The 20,416-nt window shown below is 36.0% G+C and overlaps 1 protein-coding gene across 3 annotated transcripts in view; it reads left to right on the top strand.

Moving 5' to 3' along the window:
* LOC136030225 (trichohyalin-like) overlaps window positions 1–17,294 on the top strand; it is a 185,779-nt gene extending 168,485 nt beyond the window's left edge. For all 3 annotated transcript variants that reach the window (XM_065709039.1, XM_065709040.1, XM_065709041.1), the window contains 4 exons: window positions 1,219–1,400; window positions 13,265–13,477; window positions 14,711–14,866; window positions 16,695–17,294. In XM_065709039.1, the coding sequence (XP_065565111.1) occupies window positions 1,219–1,400; window positions 13,265–13,477; window positions 14,711–14,866; window positions 16,695–16,818 (675 nt within the window). In that variant the 3' untranslated portion in view covers window positions 16,819–17,294. The remainder of the gene's footprint in view (window positions 1–1,218; window positions 1,401–13,264; window positions 13,478–14,710; window positions 14,867–16,694) is intronic.
* Window positions 17,295–20,416: the final 3,122 nt, after the last annotated feature.

Here is a 20,416-nt window from a genome sequence, read left to right on the forward strand (position 1 = left end):
ATTGGGAAAATTGATAGTGTTTGTCATAACTGCTTAGCGACAGTTTTTATTTTGTCCTTAGGACCCCATCCGTATATCTTTTACTATTTGCTTTTGTATAATGAGGAAAGCCAAGCAGAAGACCCGACTGGAATATCTGTGTATTTATCCTTCCTTTTTGTTCACTGGCGGGAAATATCTTCGTTTGTTCTTCTTAACAATTTGCTACATTTTGTCAGGCACAACCAGTTTAATCTTAGCAATTATATAAGTGCAAAGGTAGTTATCTTGGGCCATATATAAATCACAACCGTGCTGACATCATAAAACTATAGGAATTTTGGCAAAATATGGGCAAAAGATCTCTCGAACCCCCCCACCGTCATTTTTTTAGCAGGAAATAAGGCACGTTGAGCAATATTTGATGTGGCAGAAAGTGATCATTTTATATCTGTCTGATCGAGGACACAAGTGGGCTCTTGTCCCCTTCCAGGTCACCTGCCATCACCATATTTTCGGAAGAAAGACAAAGAGGTCTGTTTCTCTATCCTAGCGAATGACTCGCAAGTAAGAATCGTAAAGCTTTTTCATCTTCAGAGAAGAAGGACTAATACCTGTGTTAATTGATCTATACTTAGTTGTGGAAATATTACAAATAATAATTCAAAGCCATGACGCAGTTCTGCAGTTTATTTCGCAATTACTTTGTAATTGAAATTGAATCATTTTATGTTTATCAGAAAATGGACAGAAAACGATTATGTGGTGTTTCAGTAATTTTTGCCAAAGAAACATAAGATTAGTTTAAACATGCTTTGAATTCAGATATAACAACGTAGATTCTTTTAAGTTTTATGTTTTAGGGCAAAGCAATAAAGCATTAGCTTGAACACATGGTGCATTTTAAAACTAACAACATTGATTGGATGTCACGAAATAGAGAATGGAGTTGGAATTAAGAACATACATAATCCGAGACTGTCTGTCAGGAATGTGCTCATAACTTTTCTTAGAAAAAAAAATATTTCCAACTATAGCAATTCATCAATAGCAGAAATACAAAATCAAAGTACTGCTCCCGCAACACTTGTTCCCCTGGTAATGTAAATCTAATGAGCTTTGATGCATATTTTCCGAAATACCAAGAAAAACTGCTGCCGATGGGAGGAGTAGAAATAGTAGGTAGCTGTTTAGTATGAACTGTGTCTAAGACAAATACCAAAATAATATTCTTTTTAGCGTCTGCTTTTGGCAAATCAGCAAGAAGAATCTCGCTTCCAAGAACGAAGGAAACAGATAGAAGAACAAATTGAAGCCTCCTTGACTGAACTGAAGGAGTCTTTAAAAGAAAAGCAAAAAAAGGTTACCCAGCATTATTCACATCAATTAGGATTTAAAGAGCAAGAGTTGAGCCTCAGAAGGTAAGATTAACATATAATTAAATTAATAAAAAAAAGTCCAATAACCTCAGTGTTAAATTGATGTCTCACTGTTTTCAAGGGGCCAGATAAGAGGTAAGCTATTATAGCTACTAATCCCTCAAGACGTTATTACGCATACCTGGCTGTGAAACAATACTATAGTGCACCTGTATGTAGGCTACACCTACGTAACAGGGTTTAGTTGTTACGTCATAGGGAATGTTTTCTAAGAGGATCACGAGTCTGTTGCGTAATACGCCCTTTTTAAAAAATATATGAGGGCCAAGGCTTCCTTATTCTAGGCTTACCCTGGTTTTTACCTAATAGGACTTGTTTACTTTTGGTTGTTACGTAAGAGAGTGTTTTTTCTTCAAAGCCCGCAAGGGGTAGGAAAAAGCCTTCACGGCTCATAAGTGGGGAGCCTTCAAGATGCCGGACCCTAGCGCGCAATTCCACCGGACCCCTACCAACCAATTCCAACGAGGGACCCTAGGAGTCAATTCCTACGGGGGTGGATAATTCCACCGGGACCCTAGCAGTCAATTCAAACGGGTGGGGGCCCTAAACTAACCACTGGGGGGCCATAGCATCCAATTTCACTAGGAGGGGACCCTAAAATCCAATTCCATCGGGGAGTCCTAACCTCCAGTTCTATCGGGTCCCCGAACCTAACCACCGAGCCTTAGCTACCGATTTCACCAGGGAGACCCTAGCATCCAATTCCATCGGGAACCTAACATCCAATTTCATCGAGGCCCCTAACCTAACCACCGGGGCCCTAGCAACCGATTTCACTGGGGGGACCCTAGCATCCAATTCCATCGGGGACCCCTAGTATCCAATTTTTTTTGGCGGGGGGGGGGTCTAGAAACCAATTTCACCGACAAGATGTTTTTCAAGACGTTTCGAGATTTATTTGGCTGTTATGTAATAGGGGAATGTTTACTTATGTTATGGATGATGCAATCTCGCATGACATGCAATAATTCAGCGGGGTTCGAGGGAGATTCCTGCTTGTAATAGATCAAAGCGCTCACGTGGGATGTTACGTAATACTTTAAGTGATTTCATTTTATTTTTTTCTTTTTCCTCTTTACTACACATAATCTTACACTTATATTAAGAACATTCTTGAGTGAACATACCTATTAGCATAGGCTACAAGATGCTTAAATTACATTAGTGAAACATATTGAAGTTTAATCCTGGATCAAAAAATCTAAAATTTGAGAAAATCTAAAGGATGCAAACTTTTTTACATACAAATTATATTAATAGAGACAAATTTACAAGCATTAATAAAACACAGAAAACAGTAAGTAAAAATCCCCAAATGGATAAATACAAACGTGAAAAACTTATATAGGATAAAATAGAAGCAAAAAAAACTTAAATTAACGAAAGACCTAGCAACAAATTCCAAAGGTGGTTTTCTTATTAGCGATAAATTTAAACCAAATTAAGAGGTATTTCTGAAATGTATTAGTGGAAATGCTACGTTTCTTTGAGCCAAGACTATGAACCCTCGGTTGACAAGCACACATTTGAATAATATTTTCTCTTCAAATTTCAGATAATCTTGTTAAAAGTAAATTCAGGCCACATTAAGATATTTTTCAGGGATTTTAATGAAAGTGCTTCATTTCTTTGAGTTAAGACTATGCACGTAGGGTTGAAAATTGCACATTTGAATAATATTTTCTATTCAAATTTCATTTAATGTCGTTACAGGTAAATTTAAGCCATAGTAATATATTTTTGTGGGCTTTTAATGAAAGTATCTTGTTTCTTTACTGGGATTTAAATCCCCCCTCTAGTCCAGGTGATTTTCTGCCAGTGACACTGAATGGCTGGCACAGCACCGCCTCTAGCAGGCATTGTTGCACATATGGCATTTTTTGGGCATTTTCCTACAAAATTGTTCGTTTACACTACAACCGATCGTTTAAACTTAAGTAAAAAATCCTTATTAAGGTTTCTTCTGATGACTCCTAGCAGTTGATGCTAGTGTGGTACAATCTACCATCCTTGATGACACCCTCTGGATGACATATTATCTCACCTAAGGATTTTTTTCAACCATTTTCTCTAAAAAATAAAATTATAGACTAAAAAATTACCATTGTCTTCATTTGAACAGAGGAAAATTGCCATTACATTGTTTGATTGCGATGTTCCATGGCCATTCTCAGGCTGTGAAACTCAGTGGCTGGCACAGGACACCCTCTAGCAGGTATTATTGCACATATGGAGTTTTCGGGCTTTTTCCTGCAAAAATGTTCGTTTATACTAGAACCGATCGATAAACTTAATTAAAAATCCCTCATGTCTTTGACTGGATGTTGATTTTAGTCTTCCCACCGCTGAAAAATTCTCTAACATCTTCCCCCTTAACTTTAAGCTATAGAACATGTTAGTCCAAGCAATTATCAGACTGTGACACTGAATGGCTGTCACATGGCATCCTCTTGCAGGCATTATCGCACTTACGGCATTATACGCGCATTTTCCTTCATTTACAATAGAATTGATCATTCAAACTTAATGAAAATTTCCCATTAGTGTTTCTTCTGATGACTCCTAGTGATCCAAGTCAGCATGGCACAATGTTCAATCCCCGATGACACCCTTCTGGCACAATTTATCATATCTATGGATTTTTCAACCGGTTCCCTACAACATGTATCTATAAACAAAAATGACCATGCTATTTTATTCGTGAAATTTACTGCACGTTGATTTTTTTCTTCATGAACCTTGTTCATTGATTTTTCTCCTCGTGAAACTGATTTTTTTCATGGATCTTATTGTGTGCTGATTTTCGTTCGTGGAACTGGCTGCGTGCTGATTTTTGTTCGTGAAACTTGTAAAATGTTGATTTTTCTCTTCGTGAAACTTCCACATGATTTCCCCCCTCGTGAAACTGATTTTGTTCTCGAAGCTTGTTGCTTGCTGATTTTGTCCTCAAAACCTCTTGCATGTTGATTTTTCATGTTTATTTTGATTCGTGAAAATTGTTGCATGTTGGTTTTTTCATTCTAAAATTAGTACATTTATTTCCTAGTCGTGGAACTAATTTTGTTCATGGTATTTGTTGCGTGTTGATTTTTTGTTCGTAGAACTTGTTGCGTGCTGATTTTTCTTCGTGAAACTTGTTGCATGCTGATTTTTCTCTTCGAGCAATTTCTACATTAATTTTTCTCCTCATGAAACTGATTTTGTTCATGGAACTTGCTTCTTGCTGACTTTTGCTAGTGGAAATCTTTGTGCACTGATTACTGTTCGTGAAACGTGTTGCGTCTTGATTTTTCTCTTCGTGAAACTTGTGCATTGATTTTTCTTTTCATGAAACTTATCATGTCCATGAACCTTGTTGCTTGTTGGTATTATGTTCGTGGAATTTGCTGTGTGCTGATTTTCGTTCGTGGAACTCGTTGCGTGCTAATTTTTCTATTCGCAAATCTTGTCTATTGATTTTTCTCCTCGTGAAACTGATTGCGTTCATGGAAGTTCCTGAGTGCTGATTTTTGCTCTTCAAAATTATTTCATACTGATTATTGTTTATGAAACTTGTTGCGTGTTGATTTTTCTTTTCCTTAAACTTCTATGGAATTTGTTTGATGAATTTTTTCCTGGAACTTGTTACATTCTGATTTTTTTTCGTGAACCTTCTTGCATACTGATTTTTCCCTTCGAGAAAATTCCACATTGGTTTTATGGCACTTGATATCTACCAAGTGACATATAACAATCACAAATTCTGTCAAGCTGTCTGTAGGTCTGTTTGTCCCGGTTTTGCTACTTTAGGCACTTCCAGGTAAGCTAGGACCATGGAATTTGGCACGCGTATCAGGAACAAGACCAGATTAAATTCGAAATTGTTGTTTCCCCGATTTGACCACCTTGGGGGAAGAGTGGAGTGGGGGACGGTTAAATCGGAAAGAATTAGGTATTTTTAACTTACAAACGGGTGATCAGACCTTAATGAAATATGATGTTTGGAAGGATATTGTGTCTCAAAGTTCTTATTTTAAATTCCGACCGGATCTGGTAACATTGGGGGAGATTTGGGGGGACCTAAAATCTTGGAAAACGCTTAGAGTGGGGGGATCGGGATGAAACTTGGTGGGAAAAAAGCACACGTCCTAGATTCGTGATTGTCATAACGGGAACGGATCTGCTCTCTTTGGGGCAGTTGGGGGGAGAGTTAATTCTGAAAAATTACAAAAATGAGGTATTTGTAACTTACGAACGGGCGATCAGATCTCAATAAAATTTGATACTTAGAAAAATATAGTGTCTAAAAGCTCTTATTTTAAATCCCGACCAGATCTAGTGACATTGGGGGAGTTTGGGGGGAACCTAAAATCTTGGAAAACGCTTAGAGTGGAGGGATTGGGATAAAACTTGGTGGGAAAAATAAGCAGAAGTCCTAGATACGTGATTGACAGAATAGGAGTGGATCCGCTCTATTTGGGGGAGTTGGGGGGGGGGGTTGGTTAGTTCAGAAAAATTAGAAAAAATTACATATTTTTAACTTACGAAGAAGTAATCGGATCTTCATGAAACTTCATATTTAGAAGAACCTCGTAACTCAGATCTCTCATTTTAAATTCCAACTGGATCCCGCGTCATTGGGGAGGGACAGTTGGGGGGGACTTTTTGTTCGTGATACTTGTTGCGCGCTCATTTTTGTTCACGAAACTTGTTTCATGTTAGTTTTTCTCTTCGCAAAACTTGTGCATTGATTTTTAGCTCGTGAAACTGATTTTGTTCATGGAACTTTCTGCGTGCTGATTTCTGTTCTTGAAAATTGTTGCATAATGATTATTGTTTATGAAACTTGTTGCGCGTTGAGTTTTCCCTTCCTGAAACGTCTATAGAATTTTTTTGCTGAGTTTGTTCCTGGAAGTTGTTGCGTGCTGATTTTTGTTCGTGAAACTTCTTGCTTGCTGATTTTTCTCTTCGAGAAACTTCCACATTAATTTTACTCCTAGCAAAACTCGTTTTGTTCATGGAACTTGTGGCGTGCTGATTTTTGTTCCTGAGACTTGTTGCGTGCTCATTTTCTTCGTGAAGCTTGTTGCTTGGTGATTTTTCTTTTCGTGAAACTGATTGTGTCCATGGATCTTGTTTGCGTGCTGATACTTGTTCTTGGCACTTGTTGATTGCTAATTTTCGTCCGTGAAACTGGTTCCATTTTGATTTTTCTTTTCGTGAAACTTGTACATTGATTTTTCTCCTATTGAAACTCATTTTGCTCATGGAACTTGCTGTTTGGTGATTTTTGCTCGTGAAACTTGTTGCGTATTGATTTTTCTCTTCGTGAAACTTGTACATTGCTTTTTCTTCTTATGAAATTGATTTGTTCCTGGAACTTGTTGAGTGCTTTTTTTGTTCGTGAAACTTCTTGCTTGCTGATTTTTCTCTTAAGAAACTTCCACATTTAGTTTCTTCCTAGCAAAACTGATTTTCTTGGAGCTTGTTGCTTGCTGATTTTCGTTCGTGAAAACTGTTCCATTTTGACTTTTCTCTTCGTGGTACTTGTACATTAACTTTTCTCCTCATGAAACTGATTTTTTCATGGAACTTGTTGCACGCTTATTTTTTGTTCGTGGAAGTTGTTGCGCGCTGAATTTTGTTCATTTAGCTTGTTGCATTTTTATTTTTCTCTTCCTGAAACTTGTACATTGACTTTTCTCCTTGTGAAACTTATTTTGCTCGTAGAACTTGCTGCTTGGTGATTTTTGCTCGTGAAACTTGTTGCATGTTGATTTTTCTCTTCGTGAAACTTGTACATTGCTTTTCTCCAGGTGAAATTGGTTTGTTCATGGAACTTGTTGAGTGCTTATTTTTGTTCCTGGAACTTATTGCGTGCTGATTTTTGTTCGAGAAACTTATTCCATGTTGATTTTTCTCTTCAGGAAACTCGTAGATTGATTTTTCTCCTCGTGAAATTGATCTTGTTCATTGAACTTGTTGGCTGCTGATTATTGTTCACGGAACTTGTTTCGGGCTAAATTTTTGTTCGTGAAACATGTTGCATGTTGATTTTTCTTTTTCTGGAACTTGACATTGATTTTTCTCCTCGTGAAACTGATTTTGTTCATGGAACTTGCTTCTTGCTGATTTTTGTTCGTGGAAATTGTTAAGCACTGACTACTGTTCGTGAAACTTGTTGCGTGTTTATTTTCCCTTTCATGAAACTTGTGCATTGATTTTTCTTCTCATGAAACTTTTCTTGTCCATGAACCTTGTTGCATGATGGTATTATGTTTTTGGACCTTGCTGCGTGCTTATTTTTGTTCGTGGAACTTGTTGCGTGCTGATTTTTGCACGTGAAACTTGTTGCATGTTGATTTTCCTCTTCGCAAAACTTATGCATTTATTTTTCTCCTCGTGAAATTGATTTTGTTCGTGAAACTTATTGCCTGTTGATTTTTCCTCCTCGTGAAACTTGTGCCTTGATTTTTTTCCTTGTGAAATTGATTTCGTTGATGGAACTTGTCGCGTGCTAATTTTTATACGTGAAACTTAATTTATCTTGATATTTTTCGTAGTTAAACTCTTCGTATTTTTATTTATTCTTTTGTGAAATTCAATTTATCGCAATATTTTTCTTAGTGACACATGTGGCAAATTGATTTTCTTCGTGAAACATGATGCATGCTGATTTTCTTCGTGAAACATGATGCATGGTGATTTTCGTTCGTGAAACTTACTGCATATGGATTATTTCTTTAAGAAACTTAATCTATCTTTATTTATGTCTTCGAGAAACTAGTTGTTTTTCCTTCTTCAAGAAACTCTTTGTATGTTGTTTTTTCTCTTCTTGAAACTCGATCGCCTTATCCTTACATACTACTAGTTAGGTTAACATAACCTAACCTAACCGACCTATTTTAAGCTTGATTTCTTATGGCTCAGCAAGCGTTCCCTGCTTGTTTGAATGAAATCAGTTTCAAGAAAAAAAAATCGATTTACAAGTTTTACAAAGAGAAAAAATCGACATGCAGTAAGTTTCGCGAAGAAAAAATCTGCATGCAACATTGTCTATGAATGAAATCAGATTCACGAGTAGAAAAATCAATGCATAAGTTTTAAAAACAGAAAAATCAATATGCAACAAGTTTCACGAACAAAAATCAGCATATGGGATAGCCAAATTTTGTCATGGTGTATGTAAGATTCATAATCTTGGCTCAATGAAACGCGGCATTTCCATTAAAACCCTTCGGAAATGCTTCTTAATATGGCTTATATTTACTTTTATTAACAAGCCCCCTTCTCCTCTAGAATTACTTGCTAAGACCCCCGTCTTTCTTTAGTTCACGTTTGTCTTTTGCTGATATTTTATCCTATACAGTTGTTCTTACGTTTTGTTTTTCCATTAGTTGAGTTTTAACTGCCTTTTTTCTGGGTTTTAATAATGCTTGTAAATTTGTTTTTATTAATACAATTTGTAGTAACAAAAGTTTGAATCTTTTTGATTTATTGACCCATGATAAAACTTCAATATATTTCACTAATACAATTTAAGGATCTTGTAGCCTATGCACCTAGGTATTCTCATTAAAGAATGTCCTTAATATAGGTATAAAATTCTGTGTAAAAAGAAGAAATCATGTATGAAGGTTACCATATTCTAGCCATAATTGTACTCTCTCTTTTATTTCTTCTCTAACAGCAATATTATCTGTAACACTCTCTAAGGCGCTGCTTAAAATGCAGGTGCATACCAAGTGTAAGCAATTTCTATTAATCACATTTTCCCTCTGCGTGTCAATTAATTCAGCCATAAGGGAACATGCAATTCGTTAATCACTCTAGTATGCTCGAGCAGGGGATCCTCCTTGCGTACAATAAGTTATCATGTAGAATGTATTAACCGAATCAAAATATTAGAATGTCTTGTTACCCCAGCTGATTTGCGTTCCATTTGATAGTGGGGGAATCCCTTTCGAATCCTAATGGGGACATAAAGTCTTTGGAATATAAAGATTCCCTCACAAAAATGTCTTGAAAGAAAATGGAATCTCTTAAAGTATTATGTAACATCCCATTTGTGCACCGTCATTCCATAACATCCCACGTGCGTGCTGTGCACAGATACAAGCGAGGATCCCTCACTGCCCCCCCCCTGAAGTCTAGCTTGTCACGCGAGATTGCATCATCCTTAAGATAAGTAAAGATTCTACTATTACATAATAACCAAAGAAATCATTGAAACGCTTGAATACATCTTGCCGATGAAATTGGTTGCTAGGGGTCCCCCTTAAGGAATTCGATGCTAGGAGGCCTCCGATGGAATTGAATGCTAGGGCCCTGGTGGTTAGGTTACGGGCCGGATACAATTGGATGTTAAGGCCCCCTGATGGAATTCGATGCTAGGGTACTCCCAGTAAAATTGGATGCTATGGCCCCCGGTGGCTAGTTAGGGGCTCCTGATGGAATGGGATCCTAAGGCCTCGAGGGAATTGGATGCTAGGGCCCGTCAGAAATGCTCACTAGGATATTGGTTGGAATTAACTGCTAGGGGCCCGGTGGAATTAGATACTAGGGCCCCCGTTGAAATGGTTGCTAGGACCCCGGTGGTTAGGTTGGGGGACCAATGAAATTGAATGCTACGCCCCCGGTGGTTAAGTTTGGGTCCCCTTATGAAATTGGATGCTAGGGTCCCCGATGAAATTGGATGCTAACACCCCCCTCCCTCCCCATTGGAATTAACCGCTAGGGTTCCATTGGCATTTGTAGCTAGTGCCCCCCACCGTTGGAAATATCTCCCAGGGCCCCCTGTTGGAATTGATTGCTAGGGGACCGGTGGAGTTGCTTGCTATGGTCCGGCGTCTTGAAGGTTCCCCACTAGTGGGCCCTGTAGGTTTTTTCCTACCCCTCGCGAGTTTTTAAGAAAAAATACTCTATTACGTAACAACCAAAAATAAACAAAACACTATGATGGAATAACCACAGTAATCCTGGAGTAAGGAAGCCCTGGCCCTCACAGGTCTAAAAAAAAAAGTATTACATAACAGACACCTGTATCTCTTAGAAAACATTCCTTGTGCTATAACAAGCAAACCCTATGACGTAGGTGTACTAGACACGTGCGCTGTAATATTGCGTCAGACCCAGGTATGCGTAATAACGTCTTGAGGGATTAGTAGATCCAATAGTTTACCCCCTATCTGGCCCCTCAAGACCAGCGAGTTGTCACTACTATTGTTGTAGCCTAAACTCTAAGCTTGACTTACTATCTTAGTAATTATTCTTTATCTTTCTATTTTCATACATTCAAGTAAATAGGGTATAAGCTTTACCACTTAACAGGCGTCTACACAGGACAGGGGACCTCAGAGGTCTTCTCCCTAAAATCCTAAGTTTTCGAGATTTCTTGGAACATCTTATTTAACTGATTGAATATTTTTTTTATTCCCTCACTCAAAAAAATCCTACATCCTGTATACATGCCTGGTACTTCACTCATAAATTTTAGTATTCTTATGTTCAGAATAAAACTATTAAGAATAGTACCATCTATCGGGCAAAGAAAATGAATATCGGGCAATGAACCCTAAAAATTTTTTCTTTTTTTGTATAACAGAAAAATGTCCCTTTTTTCCATATTAAGACAAAAGAGAGTTAACTTGATTTTCCACATGAAGGAAAGCTTATGGAAATCTTAAAACATATGGTAGCTATGGAAACGTTAAAGCATAATTGTCTATGGGAATTTTTGGTGTAATGGTTATGTAAATATGCTTTAGGATGTACTTATATTTTTTAGGATTCCAAAATTTCTTTAGCTTGATATCTAAAGGCAAAACTTTGCATTTATAATAGGGTGTTGGCACCGTTTCTGTTTCTGTATTGTTTTTTGTTCTACCGTTTTTGTTTTGTTCTGTTTTTTTTTTTTAGAAAACTGAAAGAACAGGTTGTCGTTTTTTCATTCCATTTTTTGTTTCGTTTTTTTCTTACCGTGTTAGCTATTTTCGTTTCTCTTAAACTAATTTTTTTCATCTTCCTTGTTTTGGTTGCTTATATCTAGGCACTTTTTTTTTATTTTGTTCTATTCGGCACCTTGGGAATAGTTCTGTCCTTAAATGCTCTCAAGAAAAGATTTGCCACTTTAAAAACTAATTCAAAATTAAACTTAATTGAATTAAATGAAGCAGTTTAACTGGATTTTCACTTCTTGGTAAGTCACTGTAAGTATATAGTTACCTGGCTGCTCAGTGAGCAGTATCTAGACAAAGAGGGGTCTCTAGTGAATGATTAACGCTGGGAGCAGCATTGGTAAAAATATGAAAGCTGGTGAGAATCCTGAAGATGTCTTCAAAATTTCAAGACCTTTATAAAAATATCTACATGATATATTTTCGTATATTTCTGTGAGCTCGAACTTCATTGAGGTTCTTCGCCCGTTCAAACACCCTACGCTGATAGCTATTTTTGTCTTGGGAAGCAAAATTGTTCTGAAAACTGAAGGACTTCAATTGTTTAGTCAGGCTCTGGATACTAGTACTATGGCTGAGTCAGTCAATGGCCTGAAGAGATAATTTGCTGTTCAGCTCAGGAGATATTATTCGGCCAGTCCTAAGTCAAATTCTCTCATTCCAATCCAATTGAACTCCGCATCTTTCCAAATTGACGTTACTCCTTCTAAGGCAGGGACTAACCAAAATGCATCAACGACTCCAGAGCAAGAACATAGCGCTTGTTTGCTAAGTTTCTCGACACGACTGGGCTTGAGATAAACTCTCCCAGTCAAAATGCTAACAATACAAGAAGTACCCGCGCAGCAGCAAATATTATCAGGGCATATGAGGAGAGAGTTCCAATCTTCTCGAGCGAGAGGCAAAGATTAAGAAAAATAATTCTTATCCTCTAGAATTTTGAACCAACTACTTCTGCACTTACCTAGACTTAAGTGAAACTACATTCATGCATCCCACAGTGCCTGCAACTTCAGTGAGCAGTGAGAGTGTATTTAGTATTGCTGGGTACTTTACGCGAAAGCAGTACTCACAAATGACTGCAAAGTCACTTGAACTTCGAATGGTACTTGTATGATATACCTTCTACCTAATATTCTTCTAATATGTTTCTCTGACGCTCAATCTTAATGAAATTTATCAAAGTAAGATAAAAATATAATACTTTAGAAGCAAATCTAAGGCTATATATTTGAAAATTAGAGGGGGGAGGGTAAAGTATAGCGGGTCTGCATGTCTAATGTGTTAGGTCCAGTTATTCCGCATATTATGCAGTAAGAATTGTTTTCTAACTTCCAAATACTTTACCCCCCCCCCTAATGTGCAAACATATAACCCAAATTATATATTTTCCATCTATTCTGTCACTTCTCTTTGTCTTGTCTGATGCTAAGTAGAAAGAAACTAACAAAAAATAAAAATTGGTTCTATGCATTAAAGAATTAAAAACTTGACGGTAGGGGGTTTATCATGCCAGTACCCTTCGAACATTTTCAAAAGATAAATTTTAGTTTATGTGGTCTTTTTGTATTTGTGAACTTTTTATATATTTGGTCTTTTCTATATATTTGGTCTTTTTATATGGTTGGTCTTTTTTACTAATCTATATTAGTAGATGTTCACTTTACTCTCATAACCCTAAAAAACTGAAAGAAGTGGAAATATCTGCTAAAACGGCCGTTTTTAGTAAATAAAACAGGTTGTTTTTTGCAAACAATGGAAAAACAGAAACCGGTTTCCGTTTTTTTCTCTGTTTCTTTTCAGTTTTTTAACTGATGGGTTTTTTTTTACCGTTTCTGTTTAAGTCAAAAATAGAAACGGTGCCGACCCCTAATTTAAAAGCAGCAGTATAAAACCATGATTTTTTTTTAGACAGAAACAGCATGAGAAATTGATGAGAGCTCAGGAGTTTCTTGAAGAGCTAAAGAATGGAATGGAGAAATGGCGACAGCATGTCACAGATATTCAAGAAATAACTACTAGACGAGCCCAGCAATCAGCTGCCGAGCGAATTGCTCGCAGGAAGAAAATCCTCGAGGAAGATAGAAATGCAAAAGAACTGGCACACAAACAGAAAATGAAACAGTAGGTCAAATATATCTTCCAGCGTGAAAATACACTTCTATCATTCCTTAAGTGTTTTCATTACCAATACTCTGATTATAGGAAGAAATAAAAACTGTATCGCAAAGATCCTCCAATATGTTTTTCGTATCATTTTTTAAACTTTTTGGCATTCAATTTCGTTTAGAGAAAAGTTGATTTACTTTGAAATGCTGATTTCAAAGGTCAGTGGCATTTTGTTTCAGCCAGGTCGAACACTCTTTATGATTTGATCAGGGGGGGGGGAGAAGGAGTATTTAACCCTCTCTGAATGAAAATATCGAAAGGCATTCAAGGTGGAACACACATGTACATTAACAAGTTGCTATTGTTGGTAAACTTTCTAAAGGGCTCGTTGTCGTGTTTAGTTTCGTGAGATGTATCTCTTCCACCTAGGATAGAATAGAACTATATAGTAGAACCATAGAATACTATATATAAACTGTAATATATATATATATATATATATATATATATATATATATATATATATATATATATATATATATATATATATATATATATATATAATACATATATAACTATAATATATAATATATACTATAATATATAGAGAACTATAGAACTTCAGAATAGAATCTTGGACTATAATTTCGACTTAGACTGCATCATCGGCTGTCTTCAACAGGAATAAAGACTATTCTGTTAGAAGCATTGTCCATTTAGATAACCCTGTAAGAAAACAATTGCCTCCATATTCTTTTTTCAGATAAATTAATAATTTGGATATGGGGCATCTCCGTGATTGCCAGGATGTTTTGTTTACTTTCCACTGTCTTCTTGAGTTGTATCCTTCAGAGTTTTAGATCATTTACATCTGACATTCCTCTGCATCATTATTATTACTAGGTATTCTATTTACTTGTTGACAGAGTATAGGAGTGGCATAGGAACGTCTTTTAACATTGATTTTGCGGGGCAGGGCTTATGGAATATCCTCCCAGATAGTGCTAGGAGACAGAGCCCAAAAGTTGGAGGGGGAACCACAATTTTGAGAAGAAAGGTAATTTTTTTCATTTATTATAATTTCATTCATTTATTGGTACACAAAAATTATTGGTAACAAATTTATTGGTAACAAAAAGTTAGCAATGTTATTAAATATGACAGTAAACAATAGAAAAAGTAAAGGAAATTCCCAGGTATTGCTTAAAGCAATCTCTAGCATTCTTTATCTATTGCTTCTTGCTTTAGGCTGAAAGCCGAGGAAAAAGGAAGAGAAAAAGCCATAAGAGAGCAGCTCAACGCCAAAGAGAAAAGGGTTAGCGACTTAGTCAGTACACGTGACAGAATGATTCAACAAGGTCGTCAAGTTGCTATTACCACCGCTACAATAAGAGATCATTTAAAGTAAGTAAATAAAACTATTAGTTAAAAATGAATCAAAATAAAACAAGTGTACATATAGAAATATAAATAAAATAGAGATTTCTTTTTTTTTAAGTTGTAGTCGCCACCAGCAGCGTTGCTTCAAATTAAGTTAAAGGTTTAGAATAATGTGTCCTTAATAAAATGTATCAAGTCAATATCATGAAAATTGAACATAAACATAGAGCCATATTTTCCTTCTACTGTTAATCTGCCTGAGAGAGTGGAAGAGAGAGAGAGAGAGAGAGAGAGGGAGAGAGAGAGAGAGGAGGATAATAACATGAATTTTAAAGCACCTGACACCTCCCCCCCTGTTTCAGAGTTTACTGGCAGAGGGTTTAGATACCAAATGATAGCGCTAAAAATATTCCATATTTAAGATCTAGCAGGAAAGAAGCAGTTTACTTCGCCTGAAATATTTTATTTTGGAGACGGTCCTATCTGAGAATACTTAACACTTCAAGTAATCTGCATGGGAGTACAGTAAACACAAGTTTACCAACGGATAAAAATTTAAGACTTTTGATTAAAAGTTGAAACTTATGAGGGAACATTATCCAAAAATATGTTTTATCTTATGCACACAGATTATGCGAAGCTTGAAAGTTCCGCCCGATGGAATTCTGAAGTAGAATTCGCTTGTATGGGCTTTGGGAGTAACTCAAAGTTGTTACCTTATTATTTTTTCCCATTCAGAATGTTAGTATAAAAACCAATAATTCTGCTGTGGCGAAACATTTTGGTTGTTATTCCCTTCTCTACAGTTTTATTCTGTGTAACATAGCTCCTTTGAATACTATAGCTTTAATGACCCTAAAGGTTGTAAGTTGCAAGTTGAGACTGCAATTAATGATGATTAATTAATCTTCAATCATCTCTAATCAACGATCTTAATGATGTTATACGAATGTATCCTATAGCTTCGGTCTAAATTTTTGCAAATAAACCCCGTCCATGGTCCAGGTAAGCTTAGTACTCGTGTACTTACTGTAGAATACGCATCACAGGCTTCCACGGAGGCTATACACTAAAGTACAGTTATAAGAAACGTATAAACGATAAATTATATTATTCCCTGGCTAAAGCCCCACACGCTGAATATTTCACCACTTTGAGATTCCCTTTCTGAAACCGAAAGTTGCCGATTCGTTTAGAATTATGTTGTGAGTCAAACTTCCTACTAAGTTTCAAGTCATTTTGCAGAAATAATCTTATTTTGCACCAATATTCTGTTCCCCACCCTTTAGACGTCATGAATTATGGAGAGAGAGACATGTGCTTAATACGAACGTAAATGGTTAGGACAGTTTTTGTACCATTTAGGAGTGTTTACGGGTGTTGTTTGGATTCATTCTGTGTTAATAGATAGTTAAAAACGAATTTTTCTTTATATTTTTCATTTCGTTCCTCTTTTCTTTTGCCTTACTCTGTTTCTTTATTGCAAGTTTGTAATTGGGCAAAAATAAATTATCTTATATATCCCAATTTACCAATACGACAAATACGAAGGGCATATTTTCATAATAATGGTTTTAATTGCATTACATAAAACTAAAAAGGTTGATTTTTATCAGAATTCAGTTGAAGGATCCCTCAAATATATCTGTGAACCCTTAAGCTCCATTGACTGAGCCTGCCTAATGAACGTCTATTTTAAAAATGCCTATCATCAAATGCAAACAAAGCTCAACGTATTTTTTTTTACTTAGGCAAAGTCCAAAATCATGCTGGAAGAATTAGGTCTAGCTATCCTGGACATACACTAGTCTAGTATTGGCATATTGAGAGTACATCCCTTTTCTTCTTTCAGGCAAGAATTATGTCTCGATACGTTCGATCGTCGAGCTGCGCGTGTTATAATGGAGAATAAAGTCACCCAAAAAAGTCCTGTTGTATCTTCACCTGTAAATGAATCAACACTTTTTCTTGGATAGCAGGCGATTACCGCATTTGCATAGGAACCAATCAGATTAATGGTATATCAAGGAAAATTGAGATGTATCCAGAGATAGACCATTAAATACAAAATCTATTTCCATTGCACCCCATACTGCTCAAAGCTTTGCTTCCCTTATCTTCGACCCTTCTTCACATTATGAAAGCGTGATGAGAATATTTCCCAGTTTCGTACTACCAAAGTTTAATACCTCTTCTTTTTCTGTGCAGCCATTGGTCTGTTTCATCTCGCACGCGTTGTGCGTTTTGTATCAACAAAATTGAACGAACGCTTATTAAATAGATGATGATTCAGTAATAAGAGTCCCCCTCCCCCCGACTTTTAAATATGGATGTTTTTAGTGTCTTAATCTAACCGGAGAAAGTCTTCACAGTGATTACTTGCTCATAAGTTACATGGTATTTGTTGCGTACATATTGCACTGAATAAACGAATATTAGTGTGATAAATAAATCTATAGAACTACTCGGAGCTTAGATACTCACACGAAAGTTAGGATTTAAATCACCATTTAGGAAATTTTGATGCTTATTCTTCTACCCAAATTAAACTAGATCCCGTCTGCACTTGTTGGACTTATCAGTGATAAAACTTAAATTTTGCTTGTGACAATGCCAAAAATAAAGTCACCTCAAAAAAGATATCAAAGGCCACAAAAAGGTTTCTACACAAGGTTTTGGCGAGATCTACCGTAAGAAGTGTCTTCGACCCTACCCCCCCCCCCCCCACAAAAAACAACAAAAATAATATCCCGACTTAGGTTTTAAATTGTCCGAAATATCCAGTCTTTTTTTCTGATTATTGTTTTTTTTTCTATTGTGAGACGTGATATTTACATGAAGAGTTTTGGTGTTGGAAAAATATTGAAAAAAATTTGGCTTTCCTACTAATACAGTAGAGCCTCGGTTATCCGAGGCAATGTGGATCGAGAGTACCTCGAATAAACAAAGACTCGGATAACACAGATAAAACTATCATGAAGTAAACAAGCCGTAAAATAAATAAAACTCAACCAAAGCGTTTAGATAAGCATCTATTTTTGTGTTATAAATGAAAAATGAGATATTGTAGCAATGTAAATTTATCGCCAATGTCAGTTGTATCACACTGCGCTGTGCCTTAGACGAAGAGAGTTTTACTTCTGTCTACGGTATCCTCACCACCATAATACATTAGATTTCTATTTAAAAATATAATACTATATGTTTTTTCTTATTTATGGACAACTAGTAAAGCATAAAAATAGCTGGCATTGTATTTTATAAGGACATGCAATTATGCAAGTAGAATACCTCGGTTATAACGGAATGGGGCTAGTTGCAGCTTGGATAATCGCTTGCATAGAAACAGGAAAGTTCTAATCCATAGAAAACAAAAGTAACGGGAGATTTTTAGAATTCTGAAAATAGTGGTAAGAAGAGATTTATACTTAAACAGTATTTATTGTAACACGTAAACCTGACATTACTGGATGAAAGATTTAAGGCTAAGAATTCAAATTGCTGAAAGAGGAGTTTTCATTTGCTTACAATGAAATATCAAAGATCTTTAAAAAACAGAAAGTAACCATTGCCACGGCCCCTCCCAAGTATCACATTATAGGTGAATGAAAAAAAATTTCTTTTTTCTTAGCCCTATCAACAAAACACTAGATTGTGCATTTTTACCGAGAAGAGTGGTCACAGTTAAGTATTACAATATTGTTTGTGTTTTTTTTTGTTTTTTTTTATCTTCCCATCAGGATTGACCGTATCAAGAAGCGGTCAAACATTTGTTCTGTTAAACTCAATCCTTGCGTTTAGGGAACATCTGCACGACTTCAACGTTAGGACTCAACCAACTGCTTTAACTGTAAAACCATAAAAACGGAAAACGTAGAGTTGGTCAAATTGTGTTCTTGGATTCACACTAGTGCAAATAAATCGATTAACGATTTTCCCCTATATCTTTAGAATTTGGTGATGGTAGTCCATTACTGAAAACACAAAACTGACGCAGAAGAAACAAGAATGGTTTGCTTTTATATCATGAAAAGTACCCTATAGTGCTTTATGTATCAACTCTACAAAGTCCAAAATTATTTTGTCTTCACAGTAAAGAGCTTAAATAGTAAAATTAAAATAATTAAAACTAAATAAAATAATAAGTGGAGACGAAAATGTTAGGTAGAGGGAAAAGTGGAACAAATTACTTCTTAACAATCCTCAGAAACGTATTAATCGAGCGCGAAATGCAATAAAAAGCTCTAAAAAAAAATTCAACGTAGGCTACTAGGCTGTTCTGAAGATATTTGTAAGATACCCCAAGGATATGCTGAAGATACCTCTTCCTGGAGACATTTGTATGACACTAAACAAAAAAATCCCTCTCTTAGCCGATTATCAACGATTTTACAGTAGCCTACGTGCACTGGGGATTGTTATTACTTATCAGAGTGAGGGACAGGAAACGTCTAGTCAACAAGATTACAACACCGGCGATTTCCAGACTCTTCCCAAAACTCCCAAAGTTTGCTTTCACAATCAACAATGGTCTTTTGGAATCCATATAATAGTTAGTATTTCCAAGATCACATTGACTGGTGATTTTTCTTGTACTAGACAGTTTCTTTGAAAGGACGTTTTAAAAAACCGTTTAACATGTGCCCCGGCTTGCTCTATTGCTGCAACCCTGATAGAAAACTAAAAACCCCCAGTTAAGGAGTTTCGGTTATGATAGTTTCACCGATGTGATAATTATATTTTCTAGCCTTCTCCAATTTGGAATGACACCAAAAAGTGTAATTTTTGGCATCATATGACACTTTAATATGATGCTATCAAGACAACTTTACAACAAAACACATAAATATGAGTATTATCTGTCGAATGAGCCATGAACAATCTCTCTACAGCAGTAACCTGCTAGCATTGGTGAAAAAATAAACATGCCTTAATGCCGTGCAAAAAAGTGATTTTCTTTATTTGCTAAGATTGGAAGCTGTAAACCTACAGTTTGTTGTTCAGCGATAACAATCCTAAAAATGTTCATTATAGTTTGATTTGACGTCACTTTTAAGGAGTTCCACGAACTTCCAAAATTTTTTAAAAGCTTATATACATCACCACAAATTATTTATTGAATCTCAATAATAATATTGTTAATATTTCTGAAGCCGCATTAGTCGGAAAATGCTCCTAACCATATAGCTTTCTTAGAAAACGCACTTCTAAATTTTTGGTTAGTATGAACCGTGGTTCATTCTTTGCAGATATAGCTATAATCATGACAGGGATAAATGTGTTTTACTGCGATAAAGTACTAATGTTCTAAAATGTTAGAATTTTCGAAATTTCGTAAAAAACTAACGACAGAAGTCATTGATGATAACCGGTTACATGGAAAAGTTATATGGACTACAACCAAGAAAGAAAAAAAGTTATCTGGACAACAATTTCCTTCAATGAATTAATGTTCATTTGAGAATTAAAATATTTAGATAGCAACCTTTTTTATTACTACGCCAAACAAACTGTTCACATAGGCAGTGTTTTATGGAGGAAATGAAAAAATATATGAAAAGAAATGAAAATGTA

This window comes from Artemia franciscana, chromosome 8 (assembly GCF_032884065.1).
Source record: "Artemia franciscana chromosome 8, ASM3288406v1, whole genome shotgun sequence".
NCBI classification, from domain to species: Eukaryota; Metazoa; Arthropoda; class Branchiopoda; order Anostraca; family Artemiidae; genus Artemia; species Artemia franciscana.